Source organism: Salvelinus namaycush, chromosome 36 (genome assembly GCF_016432855.1).
Source record: "Salvelinus namaycush isolate Seneca chromosome 36, SaNama_1.0, whole genome shotgun sequence".
Classification (NCBI taxonomy): domain Eukaryota; kingdom Metazoa; phylum Chordata; class Actinopteri; order Salmoniformes; family Salmonidae; genus Salvelinus; species Salvelinus namaycush.
Genome location: NC_052342.1, coordinates 21049714 through 21074010, shown reverse-complemented (window position 1 = coordinate 21074010; position 24297 = coordinate 21049714). Strand labels below are relative to the sequence as shown.

The 24297-nt window shown below is 44.6% G+C and overlaps 1 protein-coding gene across 1 annotated transcript; it reads right to left on the bottom strand.

Annotated features, from left to right (window-relative positions):
- Positions 1–13100: 13100 nt before the first annotated feature.
- LOC120030661 (actin-related protein 2-like) lies at positions 13101–21933 on the bottom strand. Its single transcript, XM_038976101.1, has 9 exons — positions 21733–21933; positions 20530–20640; positions 16887–17045; positions 16515–16644; positions 16193–16329; positions 15854–16003; positions 15308–15453; positions 14753–14885; positions 13101–14566 (listed from the first exon to the last, which is right to left on the bottom strand). The coding sequence occupies exons 1-9, from the start codon at positions 21778–21780 to the stop codon at positions 14396–14398; spliced, it is 1185 nt and encodes a 394-aa protein (XP_038832029.1). The 5' UTR covers positions 21781–21933; the 3' UTR covers positions 13101–14395.
- Between the last annotated feature and the right edge of the window lie 2364 nt (positions 21934–24297).

The window sequence follows — 24297 nt, the reverse complement described above, 5'->3', positions numbered from 1 at the left end:
AAGTTTGCGGTCACTTAGAAATGTCCTTGTTTTTGAAAGAAAAGCACATTTCCATTAAAATAACGTCAAATTGATCAGAAATACAGTGTAGACATTGTTAATGTTGTAAATGACTATTGTGGCTGGAAACTGCTGATTTTTTTTATGGAATATCTACATAGGCGTCTTGAGGCCCATTATTAGCAACCATCACTCCTGTGTTCCAATGGCACGTTGTGTTAGCTAATCCAAGTTGATCATTTTAAAAGGATAATTGATCATTAGAAAACCCTTTTGCAATTATGTTAGCACAGCTGAAAACTGTTGTCCCGATTAAAAAAGTAATAAAACTGGCCTTCTTAAGACTAGTTGAGTATCTGGAGCATCAGCATTTGTGGGTTCGATTACAGGCTCAAAATAACCAGAAACAAAGTCCTTTCTTCTGAAACTCGTCAGTCTATTCTTGTTCTGAGAAATTAACCTCGCTAGCGTCCCACCTTGACAACAGCCAGTGAAATTGCAGGGTGCCAAATTCAAAACAACAGAAATCCCATAATTAAAATTCCTCAAACATACAAGTATTATACACCATTTTAAAGATAAACTTCTTGTGAATCCAACCACAGTGTCTGATTTCAAAAAGGCTTTACTGCGAAAGCACACCATGCGATTATGTTAGGTCAGCACCTAGTCACAGAAAACCATACAGCCATTTTCCAGCCAAGGAGAGGGCTCACAAGTCAGAAATAGCGATTAAATTAACTTTTTATGGCTGGGGGCAGTATTGAGTAGCTTGGATGAATAAGGTGCCCAGAGTAAACTGCCTGCTACTCAGATTTGCAAAGTTGCAAAGTTAAAGCCATATCTTAGACTGGCCAATACAAATAAAAGATTAAGATGGGCAAAAGAACACAGACACTGGACAGAGGAACTCTGCCTAGAAGGCCAGCATCCCGGAGTCGCCTCTTCACTGTTGACGTTGAGACTGGTGTTTTGCGCATACTATTTAATGAAGCTGCCAGTTGAGGACTTGTGAGGCGTCTGTTTCTAAAACTAGACACTCTAATGTACTTGTCCTCTTGCTCAGTTGTGCACCGGGGCCTTCCACTCCTCTTTCTATTCTGGTTAGAGCCAGTTTGCTCTGTTCTGTGAAGGGAGTGGTACACAGCGTTGTACGAGATCTTCCGTTTCTTGGCAATTTCTCATATGGAAAAGCCTACAATAGTAATTTACAACACTAACAATGTCTAAACTGTATTTCTGATCAATTTGATGTTATTTTAATGGACCATTTTCTACATTTTCTTTCAAAAGCAAGGACATTTCTAAGTGTCCCCAAACTTTTGAACGGTAGTGTATGTCTCTATCCTCTGTCTTATTTTATCTCTCTTTTCCTAACTCCCTTTCTTTCTCTCCTGAAAGCACACATCCAGTCAACACACTGACCAGTTGATGCATCGTATAAAGATATGACCGTGACTCCGTCTCTCCCCAGGCCCCAACAGATCCTCCAGTGGGGGAGGTAGAGGAGGACCCATCTGCTCCAGAGGAGCCCAGCATCGAGGAGGCGTGCTTGGCCTTGGAGGGCCACCCGGCCCCCTCTCTGGCCCAACTGGACAGCAGCAGCTCTTTCAGCAGTCTGGAGGAAGAGGACGCAGAAGCAGAGGACCAGTTCTTCAAACAACCAAACCCCAACCCTCAGCCCCGCCCACCCCTGGTGCGCTCGCGGGGGGGTCACGGAGGCCTGCAGAGGATGAGCGCTGCGTTTGTGTGTTTCTTTGCTCCAGAGAAGAGGCTCGCCAGGCTGGTGGAGGAGCTGTCCAGGGAACGGAGGTCAGCAAAACCACTTATATATAGAGAGAGAGACTTTGGGAAAACTTGATGCCATGTTTGTGCATTTGAACATTCAATTTCTCTGTTCATGACGATTTTGGGAGGGTGGAATCTTGTTCTAATCCTACACATTAATTTACATGGCAGTGTTTAAAATTCCTAAATGAAATGCTATTGGTTGATATTGCCCATGGGGAGCTAACCTGGCTTCCGTGAATTGTGTAGTCTCATGTAAATTCATCATGTTTTGGTGGGAAAACCTCAATGTCCAAACTCTCTGTCTCTGGAGGTCTGCGTTTGGTTCCTTGGTCCAGGAGTTCCTCCAGAAGCAGAAAGAGGAGCTGAGAGGGGTCTTGACCCAGGCTGCCTCTTCATCATCGTCTTCCTCGCCGAAGTCCTCCTTGGCGGTGCTCCAGGGGCTGCGGTGCTTCTTGTCCCAGGCCAAGAGCTTCCTGCTGGACAGCGGAGAACTGTCGCCCCCCCTAGAGACCCTGGTGCCTGACAACGAGAAAGGTACCACCATTCTCACCTCTAAGGATGCAAGAAGGAAGGGAGGAAAAAAGAAAAAGAGAAGGGAGGGAGGGAGGAAGGAGGAGGAAAGAGAGAGAGGAATATATCATAAGAAGGGAAGAGATACTGAGGAGAGGAAGGAATTGGACGGGGCAGGATCTTCAGTAACTTCAGGTGTTCAGCATCAAACACACAAAACAGATTGATACGATACACAGGACATTACAAATACATTTAAATGCTGCAAAACAAGCCCATATAATATTCACTAAAGACTATAACACAAATATTATTAGATACTATCAGCATGTCAATTAGGGAAAGCATTACCACCACTGTGTCTTGGTTTGACAGGATGTATAATAACACACAGTAAACCCATGGAGAGAGACATAGATCTATGGAAACAACAGACTAGCTTTAGATGAGACTCAGACAGACTGTCCAGAGGCTTTTAGTGAAAAGGTATTATCACTGCGTAGGGGGTAGCTTTTCATCCATGAGTTCATATTGTCTCTAGGATTTATAAAGCTTTGCTAGCCAAGCCAGAGAACTAGATCTATCACATTTAGCCTGCCAAATATCTCTGTACGTTGCTGGATGGGAGATATAGGACATTCATTCATTGATGTTTCTTATTTCGGGGGGGGGGGGGGGGGGGGGACTACGGAGGATGGTTGGTGTGTGCTGAGGCTTTTGGAGAGAGTAGAGTGGACTCCGCTGGTTTCAGTTGCCGTTGTTTTGATTGGCGAGCGTGCACACACACACACACACTCACATTTGCGTCGGTGGAGGCATTTTCATTTTTTTCTACCTCGTCGTTTATCATTCAAAGATATCACAGTCCCACGCGCACTTGAAGAGCAGCACGATGCTCAGGCTGGAGGGAGAGAGGGAGGGAGAGATGGAGAGAGGGGGGGGAGAGAGAGGAAGGGAGCGAGGGATGGAAGGGGAGAGAGATATGGAGAGAGAGGGATGGAAGGGGAGAGAGGGAGGGAGCGAGGGATGGAAGGGGAGAGAGATATGGAGAGAGAGGGATGGAAGGGGAGAGAGGGAGAGAGATAGAGAGAGAGAGGAAGGGAGCGAGGGATGGAAGGGGAGAGAGGGAGGGAGAGAGAGAGAGAGATATGGAGAGAGAGAGAGAGAGAGAGAGAGAGAGAGGGATGGAAGGAGAGAGAGGGGGAGAGAGAGAGAGAGAGAGAGAGAGAGAGAGAGATATGGAAGGGGAGATATATGGAGAGAGAGTGGGAGGAAGGGAGGAGAGCGAGAGGAATAGAGGAAGAAAGCGAGGCAGGACGAGGACTGGGTATTGATGTAGAGCTGACATTAGCTTTATGTGTGTTGGACAATGTCAGCCTAGTCAGGGAATCATGTGACCCTCCACTTCCCCCTGTCCCTCAGTAATGATTAATCATTTCCTGACTGAACAAGTGGTTGATATGTGTAGTGTGTGTATGAGTGGGTGTTGTGTTATGGATGCGTGTTGTGTGTATGAGTGGGTGTTGTGTGTATAGGTCTGTGTTGTGTTATGGGTGTGTGTTGTGTGTGTTATGGGTGTATAGAACTGGTACGTTGTTATTTTAGATAAATGTTTGTAATCTGAAATAAAGTAAATCTTTCATACAATATGTTTCCTTATAATCTTCAACTACTACTGTGTGTGTGTGTGTGTGTGTTTATGCATGTTTGTTTGTTTGTGTGTGTGTGTCCGTGTGTGTGTGCGTACCTACGTATGTGTTCTCCCATGCAGACATAGCCCTGGAGAAGGCCATGTTCGGTTGTGTGCTGAAACCTCTGAGGGTGCTGCTAGACCAGGCCCTCCTCTCCCTCCACAGACAGGACGGCTCCACCCAGCACCTGGCCTCTAGTCTCCTGGCCTGCCAAGAGGGGGCGATGGAGCGCCTCGGAGTGCTGGTGGGCGTGCCCGACACCCGCGGAGTGGAGAGGGTGAGGCAGAAGCTGGGCCTCATGCAGCGCACCCACTCACCCATAGACAAGGTGCTGCTGCTGCTGCAGGTCTGCAAGTCGGTCCAGAAGGCCATGGGGGCCCTCCACGACGGTGGTGAGTCGGCCTTCAATTTGCCTAATCTGAAACGTCAAATAAAGTAACCACAGCCAGTGATTATCTATTATAAATAGTAACATTTTAAGAACACCATTTATTTGCCTGTTATAGTCCAGAAGCTGTTATCAACTGTCATAATCAATCAATCAACTGTTATTAATCAATCAATCTGTTAAAGCGGTCTTGTACCATCCTCTTCCTGCTCCCAGGACAGGAAGTGAGCTCTGAGGACTTCCTGCCGGCGCTGTCCTATGTGATAGTGATGTGTAACACGCCTCAGATCCTACTAGAGGTGGAGTACATGATGGAGCTGCTGGAGCCCTCCTGGCTCACTGGGGAGGGTACGCACTACACCCTAACTACACCCATTATAGCCTACATCCCTTCCACCTTAAAACTTACCGCATGCTTCCCAGTCGAAACAGTATTATGGCGAAATTTGGTGCCATTTTTGTTTCCTGGGAGGTTTTATCAACACTGAACATAAATTTATAGATTATTTGGAGGTTTTTGAATAACCTCCTCAACACTTTCACTGAATGTTTCAATAAGACTTTTAATAACACTGCTAGCTTATTTGGAGTTAACAGTTTTGAACTCCAAGCACAGATAGGACACATGGAAATGCATTTCCTTAGGCATTAATCATGAAAACACATTTATTTTTATTGTGACATGGTGTCCGTGAGATTCAAATCTATAATATTCTGTTCTTGATCCATGGAATTAGTCCACTACGCTACTAGGATGGAGCTAGCATACCATTTTTTTTTACGCATACAAAGCTATTTTACTTAACAAAAGGCATGACATAGCACAAGTGGGGGGGGGGGGGGGGGGGGGCTTTCCCCTTGTGTTGACTTTTGCTCCTCTATTGTTCCTCAAGCAAGCGGCCAATGACATCAGATCAACTCCTTGCCTGCCCTACTCCTTGAAGTTTGTAGCTGTGTCTAAAAAAACTATTTTGCTCAAAACATATTTTTTAGAGTTTGTACTTTACTGTATTTATACTTGGGATATTGCCTTTCAACAGTAAAAGTAAAAAAATCACTGGAGAACATCTTTAGGATCAGGTGCGGCTAATTAGTGGGCGCAGCCAACACACCTGAACACACTTAAGATAGAGGATAGAGAAAGTTTTGTTAATGCTGAGAACGGAATGCATGTTTTTAAATAACATTCTTAGAATGTTCCTCTGAACGTTACTAAAGTTTTCTTCTATTTTTTATGGAAGAAAAAAAAGTACGTTTTCGGAACAATTTGAGAACATGACATTAAATAGAACCATGAGGAAACCTGTAGGAAACGTTATGCTGATGTACTGAAATAACCACAGAAGAACTTTGTTTCTTAACGTTCTTGGAAAATTTTGAGAACATTCCCAACGTCAAACCAGTTGGAGAATGTTCCTAGAATATTACCAAAATGGAAATTAAATGTAACCATGTTTTAACTTTTAGGAAAAGTTATGTTAACCGTATTACCCCTGTAAATTGCTCTGGATTAGAGCGTCTGCCAAATGACTAAAATGTCAAATGTAGCCTCCCGATTGGCGCAGCGGTCTAAGGTACTGCATCACAGTGCTTGAGGCGTCACTGCAGACCTGGGTTTGTTCCCAGGCTGTGTCACAACCGTCTGTGACTGGGAGTCCCATAGGGCGGCACACAATTGGCCCAGCGTTGTACGGGTTAAGGGAGGGTTTGGCCGGGGGGGCGTTATTTGGCTCATCGCGCTTTAGCGACACCTTGTGGCGGGCTAGGCGCCTGCAGGCTGACCTCGGTCATCAGTTGCACTGTGTTTCCTCTGACAACATTGGTGTGGCTGGCTTCCGGGTTAAGTGAGCGGGTGTTAAGGAGCACGGCTTGGCGGGTCATGTTTCGGAGAACGCATGACTCGACCTTCGCCTCTCACGAGCCCGTTGGGGAGTTGCGGCGATGAGACGAAAAGTTAATTAACGAATTGGCCTATATGATTAGGGCTAAATTGAAATATTTCTTACAGAAGAAATATGAAAGCATATGCATAACCATGGTAGTTATTGAAAGGGAACAGTTTGGAGATAATGGGAAAATAATTAGACCAAAGGTGAGGACACAGTTCACCTGACGCAAGACATTACACTGTTGATTTTATGTGTATTTTACATTTACTGTACTTTTTGCTGCATTTGTTAACAACAAAATCTGAAAATCCTGTGGATACATTCAGTAAAATGAGAAGATTATTCCTGGAAAATGTGGGGTAAGCACAACATAAGACAAAAATGTGACATGGGTTTGAGTGAGAGGAGTAACTGGTGTCTCAAAGTGGCCACACACCTCTCCCAAAGTGTGCACAGTTCCTAAGCAATTTTAATGCACTTTTATGACTCAAAGAAGAGTCTTCAACTACAAGATGCTATTTTGAGCTCTCCAAGCTGTGCCGTTGAGGAACTAGAGCAATCACACTTTTAGTTGTTTTCTTTGGAACACAGCCCTACATCCCTGCAGTCACACAATTACTGTTGTTGTTTGCGCAATCCAAAAACGGTCTGGGTCAGCTGGGCATGATTTCAAAGCTTGTTCTATTGCCAACATGACTACCTAAGCTATAAAATATGATTGTAAAGTGTTAGGCTGGGGTTACACAACGTTGTGTAATGGCAGCCTAAGGCTTTCACAAGGCCATTCAGAGAAACGGATCGTAATTTTGGTGCGCATAGAAAGGAGTCATGTGGCAAAATGGAGTCATAATAAACAATCATAGAATCATTCTGTTCAGAATAACCCTGGGTATGACGCCATGTCATCTTGTAACTACATCAAACATATTCATCATAAACATTGACACTGTATATGACATGAGATTTATGATTTGGAAACTAGACGTGCACATTTGGACTCACAGGTGTTTGGCTTGCTTGTATGACATCAGTGGTATTTATTATAATCCTCAACGTCTCATCTTTCAAAATACATAGTCCTCTCAATTTGCAGTGTTTCCCTCACTCAGACAACAAATAATGTGTAAAAGTAGCCCAATTAGTGGAAGGGATATTAGTGGAAGTCAAAACCCATGTATAGCATGTTATTGTACACCCACAATGTTCCAATTTAGGCGCTTATCAGTGCTCAAATCTTCCGTTTTCAACCCGTATTCGGGTACGAGGGTAAAGGGCTACATGTGCTGCGAATGTTCCAAAGCCAAGCAACTTACCTGCACCATTCCCAGAACGTTGTCGGAAGGTTGTATGCAAAATAACCCTAGGACAACCACAGTCTCACCAAGCTCTAAGAAACATATGGTTCTCAGTACGTTATGTGGTATCTGGTTTACCCTCTCCACCCCACAGGAGAGGGCACCACTACGAACTACACTCTTTTCCTTTATACACTCTACCTCTAAAATAACATTGCGGTTGATGAAGACAACATAACTGTGGTCTTGATGGATATTTAGATGCCATTCACAGTCACTGTATTGACATTTAGCTGTGCCCCTACCCACTCTCCCAGGTGGCTACTACCTGAGCAGTGTCTATGCCAGCCTCTGTCTGATCCAGAGCCCTGAAGCGAAGGGGGACCGGGTCCCCCCAGGAGGTCTGACCCGCGACGCCCTGGACGGACTGAGGGAGTGGGGCCGCAGACGCAGCCTGGAAGCCAAGAGCAACCGTGAGAGACAACAGAACCAGGTGAAACACTAGCTCCTGGGTAACGTTTTCCCCTGGGTACAGATCTAGGATCAGCTTCCCATCTCCAGTCTTAACCTTAACCATTAGTGGGGAAACTGCCAAACTGACCCAAGATCAGTGTCCAGGGGCAGCTTCACCCTATTCCGAGACGCCACTCGACACCAGACCTGGATTTAAATAGCATTTGTTTTCTTTCAAATACTTCAGCTGCACTGGATTGAGATGCCAAAGGAATAGTCCCAAAAGAGCAAACCCCGCCCATCTAGTACTCCAGACAGACGCACCCTCCTTGTGCTTGTTATTCGCCAGAATCATGACCGCCATTCACCAGCTAACATAGTATGGTGGATAGCTGGTTAGTGACGTGAGGAATACTGACTCCCTTCAAATAGCAGCTTGCTACACCCCCCTCCTTTGTCCTAGTATTTGATCCGTCCCCAAATGATGACCATTCACTAGATGAAAAGGTACAAACACTGTAGTTAGCTAGTCAGTCACGTGGGCTACTCACTCTCTTCAAATAGCAGCTAGCTAAAATACACGTACACACCACACACCCGCCAACAGATTTGCTGTACCGCCACTGAGGGAGATCAGTGAGCTAGCTAAGTGTTATGAAGAAGTGGGCGGTCAGATAGCATGAAATTTACTGAGCAGCAGCAACCCACTGAAGAGAGGAGAGCAAACACAATATGCACACGGACGGTGAGGAGCTCAGTGACTCTGTAAGTTGCAGCTTTTTAATGTTGTTTAATGATGTGGTTCATGGGGAACTTGCTGATTTGGCTGTGTCCGGTATGTGAGAGTGTTTATAAAGGGTGTTTTGGAATGGGCAGGTTGTGTTATATGGAGGCAGGTGGTACTGTAGGTGGTTCTCCTATTATGTAATATAGTATATACCCAACGTTTCGACTGGTTATGGCACACTGTATTTACATGCAGTATAGATGTATATTATTGTACTTTGATGTAGGCTATTTCTGTGTAAGTGTATGGATTCATTTTGTTAGGATGTTAGGATGAAGGGACAGTGTGGTTTAATGGAGCTGTGTACGTGTGTTTAAAGTGTGTTTTTAAACTGTGTGTGTTTAAAGTGTGTGTTTTAAAGTAGAAAAGTAAAAGTGTTGAATTTGTTTGAATATTAAGGCAATGCATGAAGACTGTTGGATACATAGTGAAGACTGTATTCATTGTAGGATATTTTGAGACTGATTGGTATTGATTTATATTGAGGAGTGTGCATTTATGGTGTATCGCCTACAGTGTGTAACGCAGTATAATGAACAGTAGCCAATTGAGGCTCTGTATACTACAAGCTCTCACAGTCTCGCGTCAGAATTAGACGTTCATCCATGTTTCTCAAATGTCAAATTTCAAAGTTGTTACAAACCTCACATTTCAAAATGTTTACTGTTAAGTTTCGGCATTAACTCCTAATTTTTAACGTTAGGGTTAAAATTAGACATAAACTCAGAATTCTTAAGGTTAGGCATTAACTCTGAACTTTCTATCGCTGGATTCGAACATGCAACCTTTGGAATCAGAGGCAGATGCTTACGCCCATCCGCCACCCCTGTCCACAACTGAAACCTACTTGACGGTAACAGCGCTCACTGTTGCCCCTAGTGGCCGGTTTCCACCTCATCTCCCGACGTCCTCAGACATCGAATACTGACTTGTATCCCGGGTGACGTCCTGGTGTATTATGGACTGTTTACAGTATTGAGTTAGTTTAAATGAATGGAAGACAGTATATTATTTTGAAGCTCTCTAATCTTTGTGAGTCTTCTGACGGTTATGTTATAAAGGCTGTTTATGTGAGTTAACAAGATGATACATTTTGTAACTCATTTTGAGTGTGTGTTTCTGTTTGTGTGCGTATCTTTGCCTGTATGTGTTTCTCTCTGTGCAGAGGTGTGTTCGGGTACTGTTCCAGGACGGCGAGCGCAGCGCTGTGCGGACGCTGCAGTGGAGAGCCGGGGAGAGCAGCGAGGCCCTAGCCCAGCTCTGTGCCTCCACATTCGGTGTCTCCGAGCCCCAGGACTACACCCTCTACTGGAGGTCCGGGGGGGAGATGAGGACCCTTCCCCCCCAGACACAGCCTCAGGACCTGGCCAGCCACAGTGAGGGAGGCCCCTCTCTCTCCTACCTTCGCACGGACCATGACTTCAGCAAGATGCGGCGCCTGACCAGAGGGGGAGCTGTGGACCTGGGGGAGTCCGTGTGTGAGGAGTGAAGGAGGGAGGGCGAAGGAAGGAGGGAGGGCGATGGAAGGAGGGAGGAAGAGGAGTTGGAAGAGTTCTTCTCGGATCTCAGCGTTTTTCGATTGGTTGATTGATTAAAAAAGCTGTGTTGTGTCTTGGACGTGTTGTCATAACTACAGCTCTCACTAAAGACTAAAGGGCAAGTCTCAATTGGCACCCTATTCCATAGTGGAGGTTTAAAATTAGTGCACTGCACTGTATGGGCTCTGGTAAATAGGGTGTCACTTGAGACTCAGCCTTAGAGGAAGGGCAGGTTGGTTGTCTATTATTCACATCACTTCTGTCAATCTGCTGCTCCTTGGTTGGAACCATAGAATTAGAATGAATTCTATAAATTATATTTCTATGTTCAGAACCCTGTTGTTAAGGGTTCTAAACACTAGCTACCGGTATGTCCTTGCTACTGTAATGTAAGAGCGACAGAAATATTTTTTGTAAGACCGAACCTCAATACCAAAGTTAAGAAAGTAAAGTCATACACATAGGAATGTGTGCAGCTCCGAGGACAATCTTTGCTTTAACGTAAGATGGACCTGGTTCTTTTGACTTATTTACAGTGTTACAGATAAAGAAGGAGTGAATAAGAGCCAATACAGGCAAACACCATGAAGCCATTTTGGATTGTGAGTCCGAGGTACTGTTGATGTTGGCTCTGCCATCTCTAGTCACTTACTGTTGACAGGATTTGGGTAAAACCATTTTTAACTTTACAAATAGAAAACCGGTTTGAGGAATTTTGTTGAAAGGCACAATATTTCCTTGTTTTAAGATTTTTGCCAACTGAATCTCTTTATGATAAAAAAGGACACATTTGTCAAAATATTTGCTTTTTTTCTGTTTTACTTTTACTGTTTCCATTGAACTGCTTTAATATTCCATGACAAAAGTAGCTTCTGAGAGAAAAGACAATCTACGTGACAATGGCCAATAAAACTGGGACCATGTTATGCCTCATGGCGATTAGTTGAATGTAAAGTCACCTAAGTGGCCATGGCGACGACTCCTGCTGCAGATCATCTTTGCCAACTGACTGTTCAACTTAATGTTAACACTTATAATAATGTATTATTACAATAATGAATTGTTTAAAAAAAAAAAGTGGAATAGTTATATTGAAAATGAATCACAGATTTCTAAAAAGGAAAGTGAAATATTTACCTTTATGAAAGCTTTTACTGAAGGAGGGTTCATGTAAAGACGAACAAGGACACCTTGAGGACTATTGCATGCTCTTTTAATTGAATGTAACGATTTTGGTGGTTTCGTATGTGATGCATGTGTTGACTGTGTTGAAAAAGGCAACATAATGTCATTCACTATTTCATTGGCTGTATAACACATTGCTGTATTTTGTCCAGTAATACAAAATCGCAATAAAATTGCATTATCTGCTAATAATGCTACTACATGATGTTCTTTGTTTATCAGTGTTTGCTGCCTACAATATGTATTAATATCATGATGAAGTTCCAGCATATTGCTAAGGGAATATTACAAGTCACCACTGGGAGGCAGCAAATTACTTTTCTTATACACTGAGTTTACAAAACACAAGGAACACCTTCCTAATATTGAGTTGCACCCCCCTTCCTCCCTACCTCCTAGTACCTACTGCCATACCCCGTTCAAAGGTACTTCAATAGTTTGTCTTGCCCATTCACCCTCTGAATGGCACACATACACAATACATGTCTCAATTGTCTCCAGGCTTAAAAATCCTTCTTTAGCCTGTCTCCTCCCCTTCATCTACACTGATTTGAAGGGGATTTAACAAGTGACATCGAATAGGGATTATAACTTAATTTGACATCTTAGTCATTTAGCAGATGCTCTTATCCAGAGTGACTTACGGTCCATGGAATTCAAAAACCACAACCCTGGCTTTGCTAGCGCCACGCTCTACCGACTGAGCCACACGGGACCGCAGCTTTCACCTGGATTCACCTGGTGAGTCTATGGAAAGAGCCTGTGTTCTTAATGTTTTGTATACTCGGTGTACGTTGTTTTGCTATTCTTGAATTGGAATTTCAAGGAATCTTCTGAATTGAAAGAATTAAAATGGAATTGACCCCAACCCTTCCCAACACATCAAAGCACAACTGTCACAAAACCTTTTGAATAATCATATTCTCTCCAGTCAGAATGAACAAATATGTATTTTTTTTTTCAAATGTGTTTACCTAAATTATTTATGACAGAAAATACGTGATACAAAATATTCTTTGAAAACACAAAGATATTGTCCAATACAAATGGCTATTCACCAGTGGTGGAAAAAGTACCCAATTTTCATACTTGAGTAAAAGTAAAGATACTTTCATAGAACATGGCTCAAGTAAAAATGTGTCATCCAGTAAAATACTACTTGAGTAAAGGTATCTGGTTTTAAATATACTTAAGTATCAAAAGGAAATGTAATTGCCAAAATATACTTTAAGTATCAAATGTAAAAGTAAAATTTACTTCACATTCCCATTCCGCAAACCAGACGGCACGATATTCTTGTTTTTTTCAGACATAATTTACAAACTAAGCATTTGTGTTTAGAAAATCTGCCAGATCAGAGGTAGAAGGGATGACCAGGGATATTCTCTTGTGTGTGAATTTGACAATTTTCTTGTCTTGCTAAGTATTCGAAATGTAACGAGTACTTCTGTGTTTCAGGGAAAATGTATGGAGTAAAAAGTACATTACTCTCTTTAGGAATGTAGTGGAGAAAAAGTAAAAGTAGTCAAACATATAAATAGTAAAGTACAGATACCCCAAAAAACTACTGAAGTAGTACTTTAAAGTATTTTTACTTAAGTACTTTACACCACTGCTATTCAGTCATCAAAAACAATGACATTCACTTTATTCAATTTGGCATTTAGGCTAACGTCAGTTATATTTATTTGCATATGCATTTGAAACAATGGCTACTTCAAAATGATTCCATTAGACACAGTGAGAATTCAATTGGTAAAAATATGAAACCTTACAAGTGTATTGTACTGTATAATTGTTGCATTGTATGCAATACAATATGTTAACTTGACAGTAAGAAACAACTTGGAAAGTTGACAGTGACGAATATGAAAATGCTATTCTATTCTCTTACAACAGACTTATAACAGATACTGTATGTTTCATCAGACAGGCAACGGCTGGTTCTTACCAGGAAGGCATTATACTAAGATGTCTCTATTACAGTAGCATCCCATCATATTCTCTTAGTTTTCTATTCAGTCTAGCTGACCACCTCTAACCTCAAAGTGAAAAATCTGTGCCTTTGGGCAAGGCACGTAACCCTAATTTGCTTATGGGGCGCCGTATTACTATGGCTGACCCTGTAAGACAAATGAAGTTGAACTCAATTTGATTGGAAATTTCAACATGTAATGAATTTTGGAATAACCAAATAAATTGGCTTACAGAAGTGTATGAGTTGCCTAAAAGCTAATGTAAATCCAATTGTCAGGATACAATAAAGTGGTTTACGTTATTATAATATGTAATAAATCATCTTAATATTATAGATGAATGTGTAAAAAAAAAATGCATTTGCAGTATGTAAATTTAACATACTGTAATGAACAGTAATGACATTTAATATCATGGGTGACCAATAAGAACTAGCTGAAAGACACACCCCTAATAAGGCACGCCTCCTGAACAGAACCTAAGGATTATATTAAAAAGACCCAGCTGCGAGGTCAACCCAGCGTGAGAATAAAAATACCCAACTGATGGTTAAATTAACCATGTCTGGGTAATCCCAACAACCCAACTTGTTGGTTTATTCACGCAACCCAACTGACAGGGTCAAAATAACCCAACGTGTTCTGTCCACTATTTAACCAGCGCTGAGTTACCAAATAACCCAAATTGTGTTGTTTTTAGCACATCATTTTCTGGAGCCAAGTGAATACAACCCAGGACTCCCAGACTTCTGTCTACTGCTGCGCCCCAGATTGTCCAGCACCCCCAGACCTTATCTATCTGTGTGTGTGTGTGTGTGTGTGTGTGTGTGTGTGTGTGTGTGTGTGTGTGTGTGTGTGTGTGAGACCCTAGCTAACTACCTCTATTTCACCTCTACTTCACGCCACACCCCAGTTTGTCCAGAACCCTCAGGCCTTTCTCCAGGTAGTCAGCCCGGCTCAGCCAGAAGGACTCCTTGTCCTTCATGATGTTGGCCAGCACCGCTCCACCCATAAACACCATATGTTTACGGCTTGGGGGGTCCTCAATGCGGATCTTAAACTTCTGCAGAGAGGAAGGGAAGGAGGACGCGTAGGGGAGAGGGAGTGGGTAGAAAAATATACCGTAAACTAAGATAAAGGAACATATAATACCACTTCTGTCATTACACAGGTTTACTTATTGTAGTGTGTGTGTGTGTGTGTGTGTGTGCGTGCGTGTGTGCGTTTCCTTGCATGTGTGTGTGCTTACAGAGAGTTTCTCAGTGTCCCCCTGCAGCACCTTCTCCAGGTACAGCTGTTTGATCTCTCTCTCCAGTCTGGAGGGAAGGCCGGGGTACATAGTGGTGCCTCCTGACAGAACAATGTGCTTGTACAAGTCAGACCTTCAGGAGAGAGAAACAATATGGTATAAGACAAAAAATATGTATGTACAGTATGTATGCATACAGTTTTAATTGTCATTTAATAAGTCAACTATAGGTTTCTAATACCATAGCTTCATTTATTTAGTACAGCTACCAAACAAAATAGCTTGGGCTCGTACACACCTATGTAATGTGTCTAATTATGTGTAATATCCACATATATAGAACAACTATGTAACACTTGCACAGACCTCTAACTCTAGCATGGGCTCACAATGTAGTGTACTGTAGGACCTGACGCTATAGGCTAGCCTCCTCCACTTGTATGGCATTAAAAACAAACAACAGAAAAGTTGGCTACAGCACCACACGGTACAGGATGAGGCTACAGTAGCAGTTAAACCATGTGGAGACCAACAGCAGGAGGGTGTATCTCTGACCTGAGATCTATGTCAGCAGCCTGGATGGTGTTGAACAGCAGCTCAGCCACGCCTGCACCCTCTACGTTGATGAGGTGGGGCTGGAAGAGGGCCTCTGGAGCTCCGAACCGCTCCCCTCCCACCATCACCTGTCGACCGTCAGGCAGCTATAGCAGAGAGAGAGTTAATAAATACTGTGGTTCTCAGTAGCTCAGTTGGTAGAGCATGGTGCTTGCAATGTCAGGATATTGGGTTCAATTCCCGGGACCACTAATACATTGAAAATGTGCATGACTGTACGTCGCTTGGATAAAGTGTCTGCTTAATGGTTTATTATTATATTACTTACAAATTCCCACCTCTATTCTCTGATGGATTTCATTTTATGTCATGATTGATATACAGTGCAGAAGTTATAGGCTAGAGATTCATATAGGTTAGCCTGGGAGTTTTGCTACATTGCTATAAACACAGAAACATATTGCCACCCAGGCTAAGAGACCATTCATAAATAATAATTAACATTCTCTCTGATTGACATGAGAGGAGAGGCGTTTTCTACAGTACCATGTATGACTCCACCAGCACGGTGGTCTCTGTAGCCAGTTTCTGCTCCTGCTCGATGTTGTATCCCACGTAGCACAGCTTCTCCTTCAGCATGCGGACCGTCTCAAAGTCAGCCGAGTGGTTAAAGGCATAGCCACGCAGCAACAGCAACTGAGAGGGATCATAGGTGATGTAGATGAACATAAATACAGAAACCGTTTCTCTAGGGCCATAAATAACTAGAAACGAGTTCAACTGTCCATTTTTAAGAAGTTTGCATTGATTATGATTGACACAAGGGATATAAAGGCATAGTTTTGTTCATAAGGTGACGGGGTGGTAATATATGTAGAAACACACCTTGATGAGGTAGCGCGTGATGTCACGTCCTGCGATGTCCAGCCTGCGTGTGAGGTGGGGTAGAGAGTAGCCCTCGTACACAGGACATATATGTGTCACCCCGTCCCCCGAATCCACAACCACACCTGTCAACAAACCTAAAGAGAGGACAAGGCAGGACACACAGGGTCACATAACAGACAGTATGAAAGTGACTGTGGGTTTGAATCAGTGCCCTGCAAGACTGTGTTAGCCCGCTGGGCTAAAGTCTAGGCATTTATACTACAGTATATCATTATATATTACAGGGAGAGCCATGTCTGTGGGTCTAGTCTCCCCTTACCCTGGGCATAGAGTGTGAGCACGGCCTGGATAGCCACGTAGATGCCGTGGAACTGGTAGGTCTCAAACATGACCTCAGCGATCTTCTCGCGGTTCTTAGTGGGGTTCATGGGCGGTTCTGTCAGAAGCACCTTGAATCATATGAAACTTAATTGATCCCTAACATTACAACATATACAGAAGGTAGGTGGAATGTAAAAAGTGTTTTCTAAACGAACCATTTTCATAATAGTCTACTAAAACTTTGGAAGTTTAACAGACTAAATGGATTTCATGCCCATGACTCTTCTTCAAAAATTTGATTTTATCTCAATCCCAGTAACCTGCCTAAAAAGGTTATTAAAGGAAAAAGGACAAATAAAAGAATTGTGACCTTGCAGTCTGGGGGGCTGATGTCAAGGCGCTCGGGGCCGAAGGTGTAGTCCCACAGGTGAAGCATGTCTTCCCAGGAGCGCACCATGCCGTTGTCCATGGGGTAGGACACTTCCAGCATGGAGCGACACTCACTGGCCTCGTCACCCACCATCAGGTCCTATAGGTTAGGAGTTAGAGGTTGGAGGTCAGGCCCAGCGTTGGGGGTCAAAAAAGGAGTTGGTTTGGATACATTTGATAATTCAGAAATATGCATACAGAGTACAGACATGGCAATTTTAAGATATTAGGCTAGCTCTCAAACATGATTGTCAGAGAGGGGATTTACGAGACTCTGGGTTTAAGCCCAGGCTCTGTCGCAGCCGGCCGCGACCGGGAGGCCCATGGGGCGACGCACAATTGGCCCAGCGTCGTCTGGGTTAGGGAGGGTTTGGCCAGCAGGGATATCCTTGTCGCATCGCGCACTAGCGACTCCTGTGGCGGGCCGGGCGCAGTGCACGCTGACCAGGTCGCTAGGTGTACGGTGTTTCCTCCGTCACATTGGTGCGGCTGGCTTCCGGGTTGGATGCGCGCTGTGTTAAGAAGCAGCGCGGCTTGGTTGGGTTTCGGAGGACGCATGGCTCTCGACCTTCGCCTCTCCCGAGTCCGTATGGGAGTTGCAGCGATGAGACAAGACAGTAACTACTAACAATTGGATACCGCGAAATTTTTTAGAAAAACGGGGTAAAAAAAGTAAATATTTTAATCAAATAAAATAAGAGAGGGGATTGACAGTCTTTGGAGATGGCTAATATTCAACTGATGCTTTCACAATCATACACAGCACAGCAAAGAGCTGAGGACACCTCTGTGGCTGTCACGTTCCTGACCTGTTTTCCTTTGTCATGTATTTGTTTTAGTTGGTCAGGGCGTGAGTTGGGTGGGTTGGTCTAGGTTTGATTTTCTATGTTGGGATTTTGTGTTCGGCCTGGTATGATTCTCAATCAGAGACAGCTGTCAATCGTTGTCCCTGATTGAGAATCATACTAAGGCAGCCAGGGTTTCACTTGTGTTTTGTGGGTGTTTGTTCCTGTGTCAGTGTTTGGGCCACACAGGACTGTTTCGGGTTAGTCACGTTTGTTGGTTTTTGTATTTTGTAGTGTTTGTTGTTTTTCCATTAAATAATGAATACTTACCAATCCGCATCTTGGTCCGATCCATGCTCCTCCTCGTCTGAGGAGGAGAACGACTACGACAGCCGTTACAGAAACACCCACCATAACAGGATCAAGCGGAGTGGAGAAGGAAGGCAGGAACAACAGCAATGGGGAAAAGAGGAATGGACTTGGGAGGAAATCCTAGACGGGAAAGGACCCTGGGCAGAGCCAGAGGAGTGTCGCCGCCCCAAAGCGGAGCTGGAGGCAGCGAAAGCGGAGAGGAGGTATTATGAGGCGAAAGCAAGGCAGAGCGGCTGGAAGCCCGAGAGGCTCACCCAAAAATTTCTTGGGGGGGGCTAAAGGGGAGTGTGGCGAAGCCGGGTTGGTTACCTGAGCCAACTCCCCGGGCTTACCGTGGAGTGAGAGGGCGTCGTACTGGTCAGACACCGTGTTATGCGGTGGAGCGCACGGTGTCCCCAGTACGCGTGCTTAGCCCAGTGCGGGCTATTCCACCTTGCCGCACTGGGAGGGCTAGGTTGGGCATCGAGCCGGGTGCCATGAAGCCGGCCCAACATATCTGGCCTCCAGTACGTCTCCTCGGACCGGCGTACATGGCACCAGCCTTACAGGTGGTGTCCCCGGTTCGCCCGCATAGCCCAGTGCGGGCTATTCCACCTCGCCGCACTGGCAGGGCTACGGGGACCATTCAACCTGGTAGGGTTGGGGAGGCTCGGTGCTCAAGAGCGCGTGTCCTCCTTCACGGTCCGGTATATCCGGCGCCACCTTCCCACCCCAGCCCAGTACCATCAGTGCCAACACCACGCACCAGGCTTCCAGTGCGTTTCCAGAGCCCTGTTCCTCCTCCACGCACTCTCCCTGTGGTGCGTGTCTCCAGCCCAGTGCCTCCAGTTCCGGCACCACGCACCAGGCCTACTGTGCGCCTCAGCAGGTCAGAGTCGGCCGTCTGCCCAACGCCGCCTGCGCTGCTTGCCTGCTCAGCGCTGCCTGAACTGTCTGCCTGCCCAGCGTGGTCTGAACTGTCTGCCTGCCCAGCGCTGCCCGTCTGTCCCGAGCCTTCAGAGCCGTCCAGCCAGGACCAGCCAGAGCCGTCCAGCCAGGACCAGCCAGAGCCGTCCAGCCAGGACCAGCCAGAGCCGTCCAGCCAGGACCAGCCAGAGCCTTCCGCCAGCCAGGATCCGCCAGAGCCTTCCGCCAGCCAGGATCAGCCAGAGCCGTCCAGCCAGAGCCGTCCAGCCAGGACCAGCCAGAGCCGTCCAGCCAGGACCAGCCAGAGCCGTCCAGCCAGGACCAGCCAGAGCCGTCCAGCCAGGACCAGCCAGAGCCGTCCAGCCAGGACCAGCCAGAGCCTTCCGCCAGCCAGGATCCGCCAGAGCCTTCCGCCAGCCAGGATCAGCCAGAGCCGTCCAGCCAGGACCAGCCAGAGCCGTCCAGCCAGGACCAGCCAGAGCCGTCCAGCCAGGACCAGCCAGAGCCTTCCGCCAGCCAGGACCAGCCAGAGCCTTCCGCCAGCCAGGATCCGCCAGAGCCTTCCGCCAGCCAGGATCCGCCAGAGCCTTCCGCCAGCCAGGATCCGCCAGAGCCTTCCGCCAGCCAGGATCCGCCAGAGCCTTCCGCCAGCCAGGATCCGCCAGAGCCTTCCGCCAGCCAGGATCCGCCAGAGCCAGCCAGCCAGGATCTACCCCTCAGTCAGGTGCTACCCCTCAGTCTGTTACTGCCCTTTGGAATAGTGGGATGGACATGGAGGGTGAATATTGGGAGGAGGCCACGGAAGCGGGGGTTGACTATGGTGGGGTGGGGACCACGACCAGCGCCAGAGCCGCCACCGTGGACAGACGCCCACCCAGACCCTCCCCTAGACTTTGTGCTGGTGCGCCCGGAGTTCGCACCTTAAGGGGGGGGTTCTGTCACGTTCCTGACCTGTTTTCCTTTGTCATGTATTTGTTTTAGTTGGTCAGGGCGTGAGTTGGGTGGGTTGGTCTAGGTTTGATTTTCTATGTTGGGATTTTGTGTTCGGCCTGGTATGATTCTCAATCAGAGACAGCTGTCAATCGTTGTCCCTGATTGAGAATCATACTAAGGCAGCCAGGGTTTCACTTGTGTTTTGTGGGTGTTTGTTCCTGTGTCAGTGTTTGGGCCACACAGGACTGTTTCGGGTTAGTCACGTTTGTTGGTTTTTGTATTTTGTAGTGTTTGTTGTTTTTCCATTAAATAATGAATACTTACCAATCCGCATCTTGGTCCGATCCATGCTCCTCCTCGTCTGAGGAGGAGAACGACTACGACAGCCGTTACAGTGGCTCTGTCAGTGTTTGTGTTTAGGCTAGAGATCAACTGATCTCAAGATTTAGATGCACTATTGTAAAGTGGTTGTTCCACTGGATATCATAAGGTGAATGCACCAATTTGTAAGTCGCTCTGGATAAGAGCGTCTGCTAAATGACTTAAATGTAAATGTAAATGTAACTGTCATTGCTCCATTGACCTCACCTTAATCTCAATGTTTCCAACTTTGGTGTTTGACCGGATGATGGGCCGACCCACCAAGGCAGGGAAGATATGCTCTGGGAAGTTGGAGCCAGCGAAGCCACACTTGACAAACTGCATGGGAACCAATATGAAAGAAACATGATGGTATTACATACTTTCAACAGTCTTTCAATAGTATTTCAATACACTTTCTGTCGTCCTTAAATACACGTTCAATACACTTTCAATATGAGGGGTGAGGGACAGTTCAGGCTCCTGAAAAAGTCCTTGTTTTTGTGCATTGAGTGGAAACCAAAATTTAACCACAGAGAATGTCACTTCTCTTGTGCTGAACTTCTGCAAAATATTTTCAGTTCAACTTTAATAGTGGACGTGTCAAACTGTATCAAGTCAGAAACAACACTGTAAAATGCATCTTGAAATAGTAAATTATACATTTTATTGGGACATTTCTGTCTATTTACCTGTGTGCTTACAACACCATTTATTGAAATGTCCTAACTTGTCTATGTAGCCAAGACACATTCCATAGCCTGAAGGTGTACAATACATTCCAAGCACCAGCAACAAGTGGAGGTAGGGTAAGCTAGCCTACAGTCATCAGTTAACATGTAGCTCATGAATCTACTGTGCTTTTGCGGTACAGAAAGTTTAAAGGGGCTTCCAATAGACATTGACATGGTGCGAGTGAACGCAAGAAGCATGGGGAATGGAGAATTGTTTCAATTATTTGCTTGTGTTCCTTCTTCCCGTCCAATAACAGCTCACTCCACGACATCAACACCATGTATGGCAGTGTGTGTGGATAAGAGGAGTCTGCGACAAGTCCAGACATACGTGCACTCATATTAGACCCACACCCCTACCTAGCGCGCAAAGAGAGCAGCCTGATTCTAAGGCTTCTACGACACCATACCGTTTAATGTGACAGACACTGTGTTATCTCCTTTACGAATAAAATGTTGCAGCTTTGTAGCAGGGTGCTTAGAAAACAACTTAATTTGTGCTGTTGTTATCAACACAAATACACGTGATTAAGATATAGTCTATTACTTATTGCAAATTGTTAAATTCCAATGCATGTTACTACTCTCATAATTCATTCCCAAATCCTAAATAAACATTCAGTATTATCATTTTTTAACTCCATGGTGTAGTGATAAAAAAAGTTATTAAAATAACGTTAAATCGACACTCACTCACCCCTGTGCCATTGTCACAGACGACAACCTTTCTGCCCTCGCTGTCCATGGTCAACTGATGCTGCTGGAGAGGATCTCAATCTGTTCCCTCCAGTCGGGGCTCTCAGGTGGGCTAATCCAATTAAGCAACACGTTTTGATTGCTTTCAAAACATGCGGAATAGATTCATGCAAAATGCATATAGGAGCTACAGCAGCTGTATTCTTCTTCCTTCAGGAATTTGAAATGTGGGCGGGGTCAAAATAACAGGGAGAGGGGGGCGACGCCGACTGGGCGTACAGGAAGGCTATGTGTCAATATGTCTACGCTGTACAGTCATTCTGTTGGTGTCAAAACAGCTCTTATTAGTTAAATCGGTGGTGTCAAAATAACTCTTATTAGTTCAATTCTACACTGTCTGATTCACACTTCACTTTCTTTCTTCAATAAAAAAAAGTCAGAGAATTATGTAGTTTGTCGTAAGCCTTTAGAAACCAGCACATATTTAGTATTTAGTATTTTATTAGGATGCCCATTAGCAGCAGCAGCTACACTTCCTGGAGTCCAACCAGGGTTATAACAATACATCATAATAAAACAATACATCATACAAGACAGTGTGCATTATACAAATGTGTATTGCTCCAATACTACACATTTACAATTTAAAATGTACAATATCACAATGTGTGTCTGATTGGAGAGTATCTGTGTGTGTGTGTGTGTATGTGTGTGTGTGTGTGTGTGTGTGTGTGTGTGTGTGTGTGTGTGTGTGTGTGTGTGTGTGTGTGTGTGTGTGTGTGTGTGTGTGTGTGTGTGTGTGTGTGTGTGTGTGTGTGTGTGTTTGTGTCTTCACAGTCCATGCTGTTCCATGAGGTGTATTTTTTTAATATCTGTTTTTAAGTAAAATTGTACTGGTTGCTTTAGTTACTTGATGTGGAAGAGAGTTCCATGTCATGGCTCTATATAGTACTGAGCGTCTCCTAGCCTGTGTTCTGGACTTGGGGACTGTGAAGAAGTCTTGTGGGGTATGAGCTGTGTGCTAGTCGTTTGGACAGACAGCTCAGTGCTTACAACTTGTCAATACCTCTCACAAAGACATGTAGTGATGCAGTCAACCTCTCCTCTACAGTACTTTGAGTCAGGAGAGATTGACATGCATGTTGTTGATATTAGCCCTCTGTGTACATTGAAGGGCCAGTTGGGCTGCTCTGTTCTGGGCCAACTGTAATTTGTCTATATCCTTCTTTGCAGCACTTGATCAAATAACTGGGCTGTCGTCCAGGTGTGATAACACTAGGACTTGATTGGTTGATTGTGATGTCAAGAAAGCAGAGTTGTGCTTGGTCAGGGACAGACCTCTCCCCATCTTGGCAACCGTTGCATCAATATGTTTTCACCATGTCAGTCTACAATCTAGGGTTACACCAAGCAGTTTAGTCTCCTCAATTGCCACATTATTCATTATAAGATTAAATGAGGTTTAGAGTTTAGCAAATTATTTGTCAGAAAATACAATGCATATGAGCCCCCCTCCCAAACAAACAAACAATATGGTTCCATCCTCTTTCACCCTATCCAATGTTCACGCCGTTTCACCTGGAAACGCTTGTGGACTCGTTGTTCACAGACTTCAACAGGTTTGGATAAAAATACTTTCATTTATTCCAAATGCATACATTAGACACATTTTTACAAAATACTTATTTTTCTATGAATGAATCCCACGACGATGTATTGTATGGTGATATTTATATGGGTAGGCCTATATGGGGTGGCAGGTAGCCTAGTGGTTAGTCCAGGGGTGGGCAACTCCTCGAGGGCATGATTGGTGTCACACTTTTTCTCCATCCCTAGTAAACACAGTTGATTAATCAAATTGCATTCTAAACTGAAGATCATGATTAGGTGATTATTGGAGTCAGGTGTGTTAGCTGGGGCTGCTGCAAAACTGTGACACCAATCAGGCCCTCGGGGACTGGAATTTCCCACCCCTGGGTTAGAGCGTTGGGCCAGTAACCGAACGGTTGCAGGATCGAATCCCCGAGCTGACAAGGTAAAAATCTGTTGTTCTGCCCCTGAACAAGGCAGTTAACCCACTGTTCCCCGGTAGGCCGTCATTGTAAATAAGAATTTGTTCTTAACTGATTTTCCTGGTTCAATTTAAAATATATAAAGATGAAACTGTCATGTTAAACAGGTCATTCAGTCCTCAAACATTTATAGGCACATCAATGAATTAAGACCAAGTTGTGCTTCACTTTTTCAATATTGCTTTCATTTTTATCCCACTTACTTTGTTTTGCTCTGACAGGCAATTCATGCAAGGACATCTCTAGTGAGAGCTGCACAGAGGATTCCACACTGAATGATGCCTCATACAACAGTCTAAAAGGATATAACAGGTTTGAACTGGATAATATTAGGATGAGGATGTTTTGGATACACATCAGCATTGTTATACAGTAGTTATATTGTCATAATACAGGAAAACATTTAAACCATCTATATGAAATGTATAGTGATGTGTAATGTCTTTTCCATGCATTACAAGATTGTCTAGAGACCATTTCTTTAGGCTGTGTTA